The 6,000-nt window shown below is 54.0% G+C and overlaps 1 protein-coding gene across 1 annotated transcript; it reads left to right on the top strand.

Annotated features, from left to right (window-relative positions):
• The first annotated feature begins 3,234 nt into the window (after nt 1–3,234).
• CCIN (calicin) lies at nt 3,235–5,607 on the top strand. Its single transcript, XM_028529296.2, has one exon. It carries the CDS (start codon nt 3,510–3,512, stop codon nt 5,274–5,276), a length of 1,767 nt encoding a protein of 588 aa, XP_028385097.1. The 5' UTR covers nt 3,235–3,509; the 3' UTR covers nt 5,277–5,607.
• The last annotated feature ends 393 nt before the right edge of the window (nt 5,608–6,000 follow it).

Below are 6,000 nucleotides of genomic sequence, written 5' to 3' on the forward strand. Positions count from 1 at the left end.
TACTCCCAGGTCAGATCTGTGTATCCCTAAAACACACCTCATTTTCTTCAGGGCTTCCCGACAAATCAATATATCAACCGATGGTCCCCAGAAAATTAAAATATTAGGGTACCCTCCCCTGGGATCTTCATGTACAGAAATGCTGAGCTAGGCAGGATGCTGAGGATGGATGATGGGCTTGGGCTGAGGTCCTTTGCAGGCTACACCTGGGCAGCCACCATGAGCAACAGGGACTTAATGACCAGTTATTGAACTTTCTAGTCGCACTAAGAAACACCCTCCACCCTGGTTGTGTCTATCGATGCTGGCATGCAACCAGCCTCTTGGGACTGGCGTCTGTTTCCTCAGTTGGCTGGAGTGAGGAAAAAGCAGACTGGAGGAGCTTTCCAGGCTGAAGAAAAGCCAGACAACAAAGTTGACAGAGCGGGGGGTGGGGGTGGGGGCACTAATCTCACTTTTTCAATGGATTTCTTTTTTTTAAGATTTTATTTATTTATTTTTAGAGAGGGAAGGGAGGGAGAAAGAGAGAGAGGGAGAGAGAAACATCAATGTGTGGTTGCTGGGGCTGTGGCCTGCCACCTAGGCATGTGCCCTGACTGGGAATGGAACCTGCAGTGCCTGGTTCACAGCCCTCGCTCAATCCATTGAGCTACGCCAGCCAGGGCTCAATGGATTTCTTAAAGATGACAGCTCCCACAGGTTCAACGAAAGCAGAGGAGAAGCCAGATTCCAGCGCTCCTTTGCAGCCGAAGGCAAAGGGCCTGACTCCTTTGGCAGGCCCAGAGGGCAGCCGAAGGAGTCAGGAGCCCTGGCTCCAAGCTCAGTTCTGGACACTGCAAGTTGATGGAGGCCCCTATCTTCTCTGGGCTCCAATTGGTCCAGCCATAAAAGGTCTGGCACATGGAATTAATTAGGTCTATTGGCTCATTTCAGGTCTCCATGACACACCCTGAGGCCCAGCTTTCTTAAATGGGTGGAAGCATCTGATGAGAGACCTTCCTGTCCTGTTCAGGGGGCCTGAAACAAAAGCAAAGGGGCACAACCACCTCCTCCACCAAAATGCCCCCAAGGCTGCAGGGGGTGGGGGCAAAGGAGCAGATGAAGCAGCAGGACCTTACCCACCCAACCCCTGCTCCTGGATACAAACGCCCCAGGAGGTGAGGTCTTCCAGCCTCTCATAAGGGCAGGCCTGGAGGCCAGTGGGAGTGAGAAAGTGTTGGGTATCAATGCTAAGAGGCCTCCTCCTCCACCCAAGTCGCTGCCCTCTCTTGTAGATCAGGGCTTGAGAAACAATTAGAGCTCAAACGTTCTCCCACGGACAGAAGAGAGCCAGGAGGAACTCGCTAAGGCACACACAGCTCGTCTGTGGCAGAGGGGCTGAAATCTAAGCCTTCTCCCCACTGGGAAAACAAGTTTGCCGCCTTGTGCAGATGGGTATGTCAAGAGACTGAGGATTAAGGTAAACAAATTCAGAATTAAAAGGTAGGTACTTTTAAATAATTTTCAAATTATCAAATGCCAAAATAAAGAAAAAGCCGGGTCTAGAATGAAAGGGTGAGGGAGACAGTGAATAATATTGGCAATTTGAGTAACCCAGGGAGAAAAAGAGCCGACCTGTTCACATTCCCAAGGCTCCCGGTAATACTGAGTTTCCCTAGTCGGGGCGCTAAGGACTCGCTGAGGGTCAGGAGTGGGGCTTAGGGCCCAGGTTGGAGGAGATTGGGGGTGGGGGAAGCGCGAGCCCAGGTCCTCTCTGCATCTGGCAAAGCCTCTAGGGCCTGCGTATTGAGCCCCTTCCTGGGAGCTCCCCAAAGCTGGTCCAGATGGGGCCCACAGGCGGCTCCGGCTGTCACTTAATCCCTCCTTGGCAGAGACGCTACGGGGCGCCCCACACCAGCCCGGAGGCGGGGGTGCCGAGCTGGCCGAGGCTTGGAGCACCTCGCCAGGCGGGACACCGGAGATGCGGGAGGACGCCTGGATCCGAGCCGGCTCCTCTCTGGCATACCCTGTCTGGGGCTCCGAACCCCTTCTGCAAAGTGGACAAAGGTGTGTTTGCGCGATCACAAAGGGGCCCTGCCATTCGAATTCCAGGGTCGTAGCCAGTGGACCTGTCCGGCAGCCTCTGCCGTGGGGGTGGGGGTGGGGGGCGGGGGTGACGACGGGGACGCAGGCGCGCGGCAGCCCAGCCGAAGAGGGGAAACCCCACGGCTCTTCGCAACCCGCAACCCGCAGAGGGGTGCAGCCGAGGCGGCGCGCTGAGTGACCGAGAGGCGTTCGCGTCTGCCTGCAGGCTCCCACCAGCGCAAGAGATGACTCTCTAGCCCCACCGTGCGGCCGCAGGAGGCTCAAGGAGCCTGCCCAAAGGGACCCGCGCATTCCAGGCTTCCTGACAAGTGTTTATGAAGGAAGCAGCCAGGAATCCCAGCTCTTGGTGCTCTGATGCAATATTAATAAAATAACGACAGGTAGCATTTACTGAACGTTTGCTAAAAGCCAAACATCGTGCATAACACTCATTTAAATTAGTTTCTCATTTAAACTATTAATGTTCTTTGAAGCAGGTACTACCATTCCCATCTCACAGAGGAAGAAACTGAGACTTAGAGAGAGTGGGCAACCCGTCCAGGTCCACACTTGGTGGAAAGAGCTGACGCACTACAGCCCCCAACAGTTTACCACAAGAAGCTTGGAAATGTGGGGCGAATGTCCCAGTGTGTGTGGAACTGAAATAATGAGGGCTTCAGAGGCCCTCCCATCCCCCGTGCCTGGCTGACTCCTGCATCCAGTAAGTGGCCTCCACCTCTTCCTCTGTTTGAAAGAATGGTATCTGTGGCCACAAAGGTCAGAAGCCAAAGGACAGAGGTTTTCTTCTCTGATGCCCGGGAGCCTCAGCAGAGAAAGGCACTTCAAAGCCTAAGAATCAGAGACTAGGGGAAACTGAGTAAAGAGCTTCCTAGAAGAGCAGAAAGGGGCCTGAGTTACAGAAAACTGGGGTTCCAGGTCATGCTCTGCTTCCTCCTGGCTAGGTGATTTTGGGCAAGTCCCCTCTCTTATCTGGGCCTAGCTTTCCTCCTGTACAATGGGAGGATTCGTCTGGAGGAGCTAATCATGCTTCCCCCAACCTCCCTCATCCCCTCTTACTCTACCCTCACCCAGAGTGGCTCTGATATCCCGGAAGCAGCCTTGAACTGAGGTTTGAGGGTCCTAGACAGGAGTTGCAACTTATCTCTGGGCTTCCTCCTGAGCTCTGTCTAGGTCCTGGTAGGGTATCTGGTCTTGGCAGGCTGGAGCCATAAAAGGGGAGAAAGGGGCTGTGCCTTGAGAAAGGCCTGCTGGGCACCTGCATTGTGATGACCTCATCCACTCTATGACATCATCCTCTCTCCCACACCCATGCCTCCCTGATCAACTGCTCTGCAAACAACCATCAATTTGAATCCCAAAGGCCTGAGGAGGTTTGTTCTCTAGTACCTGCTGCTGATCTTCTGCCTCAGCCAGCAAGAAGCACCATGAAATTGGAATTCACTGAGAAAAACTACAACAGCTTCATGCTGCAGAACCTGAACAAACAGAGGAAACGCAAAGAGTACTGGGACATGGCTCTGACCGTGGATCACCATGTCTTCTTTGCACATCAGAATGTGCTGGCTGCTGTCTCTCCACTGGTGAAGAGCCTCCTCTTCTGCAACGACATGAAGACCACCAATGAGCTCTTTATCACCATCGACCCCAACTACCTGAGCCCAGCCACAGTGGAGCAGCTCCTGGACTACTTCTACAGCGGCAGGGTGGTGATCTCAGAGCAGAACGTGGAGGAACTGCTTCGTGGGGCCCAGTATTTCAACACACCACGCCTTCGAATCCACTGCAGTGACTTTCTGATTAAGTCCATCCGCCGTGCCAACTGCTTGCACTACCTCTTCTTAGCCGAGCTGTTTGAGCTCAAAGAGGTGTCAGACTTGGCCTACTCCGGCATCCGTGACAACTTCCACTACTGGGCCAGTCCCGAGGGCTCCGTGCACTTCATGCGCTGCCCGCCTGTCATCTTTGGCCGCCTGCTCCGGGACGAAAACTTGCATGTGCTCAACGAGGACCAGGCTCTCAGCGCACTCATCAACTGGGTGTACTTCCGGAAGGATGAGCGGGAGAAGTATTTCAAGAAGTTCTTCAATTACATCAATCTTAATGCCGTCTCCAACAAGACACTGACGTTTGCCAGCAACAAGCTGATGGGCATAGAGAACAGCTCCGCCCACGCAACCATGATCGAGAGTGTCCTTGTGGACCGCAAGCAGGAGAAGCCGACCAGCCTGCTAAGCTACCAGAGGAGAGGGGCCCTGCTCGATTCAGTGATCATCCTGGGTGGCCAAAAGGCCCATGGCAAGTTCAATGATGGAGTGTTTGCCTATATCATACAGGAGAACCTGTGGTTGAAGCTCTCAGAGATGCCCTACCGGGCAGCAGCGCTGAGCGCCACCTCTGCTGGTCGCTACATCTACATTTCTGGTGGCACCACTGAGCAGATTTCAGGGCTGAAGACAGCTTGGCGCTATGACATGGACGACAACTCCTGGACCAAGTTGCCCGACCTGCCCATCGGGCTTGTGTTTCACACCATGGTGACCTGCGGGGGGACAGTGTATTCCGTGGGTGGCAGCATTGCCCCACGGCGGTATGTCTCTAACATCTATCGCTACGACGAGCGCAAGGAGGCCTGGTACCTGGCAGGGAAGATGAGCATTCCTATGGATGGCACAGCCGTGATCACCAAGGGTGACAGGAACCTGTACATTGTCACTGGGCGGTGCTTAGTGAAGGGCTACATTTCTCGGGTCGGGGTGGTGGACTGCTTCGACACCCACACGGGGGACGTGGTCCAGTGTATCACCTTCCCCATTGAGTTCAACCACCGGCCCCTGCTCTCTTTCGATCAGGGCAACAACCTCTGTGTGCACAGCCACCGGCAGAGTGTGGAAATCAACCTGCAGAAGATAAAGGCCAACAAGACCACCACCTCAGTGCCTCTCTTGCCCAACAACTGCCCCTTAGATGTGTCCCATGCTATATGCTCCATTGGAGACAACAAAGTGTTTGTGTGTGGGGGCATCACCACAACCAACGACGTCCAGACGAAGGACTACACCATCAACCCCAATGCCTACTTGCTGGACCAAAAGACAGGCGAGTGGAAGACCGTGGCCCCGCCCCCAGAGGCACTGGACTGCCCCGCCTGCTGCCTAGCCAAGCTCCCCTGCAAGATTCTTCAAAGGATTTAAACCACTTTTTAAGTGGGAGAATAAGTAAATGCATTATTATTCACAATTTAACGAGAGAGGGAAAGAAAGGAAGATGGCCTGTTGGTTCCTTCTTTGTGTTCCATTGTGTGTTTAGCCTTGAAGGTGGAGATTCCGGGCAAGGGTCACTCCAGTGGGTAGAAACTCAGGGCTGCTCTGTCACCGGAGGGATCTGAGGTCGTGAAGGAGTCCCTGGTGGGTGGGGTCGGGGGATCTCCTGGGCACTGGCTAAGGTGGTGTCTGGAAAGGCCCCTGTTCTGTACCCCTGTAGTCACCGTACAAGCATCTGCTAGACTGACAATTAAAACATTTGCTCGGTTGGGAAGTCTCAGATGACTCCAACACTCACTTTCCTGGAGTCTGCCCAGGAAGGCAGCGGAGGTCCAGTCCCAGCTCAGGGCAAAGAGCCTCCTGGGCCAGGGGGAAGCAGGTGGTACGGGCCTGGCCCGGGGGTGGCGGCGCAGGGAATGGGGGTGGTGGGGGCAGGGAGATGGAGGGTGCAGGGGTGGGGGAGGGAGAGGCAGGGTTATTTGGCTGTTGTATTTGTCTACGGAGTTATGGTGTATCTGTGTATCATTCTGGGTGAAGTTGGGGGGTTACTTACAATTGTTCTAGTAATCCAGTTTGGTTGAGAACTTTCTGCAGCATAATAAGAGTGCCTGTTTCATAGGGTGATGTGAAGTTTAAGTGTTACAACATGCAAAAT

Source organism: Phyllostomus discolor, chromosome 3 (assembly GCF_004126475.2).
Source record: "Phyllostomus discolor isolate MPI-MPIP mPhyDis1 chromosome 3, mPhyDis1.pri.v3, whole genome shotgun sequence".
Classification (NCBI taxonomy): Eukaryota; Metazoa; Chordata; class Mammalia; order Chiroptera; family Phyllostomidae; genus Phyllostomus; species Phyllostomus discolor.

Coding starts and splice junctions, on each gene's coding strand:
- CCIN (XM_028529296.2), top strand. CDS start 3,510: ATGAAATTGGAATTCACTGAGAAAAACTACAACAGCTTCATGCTGCAG.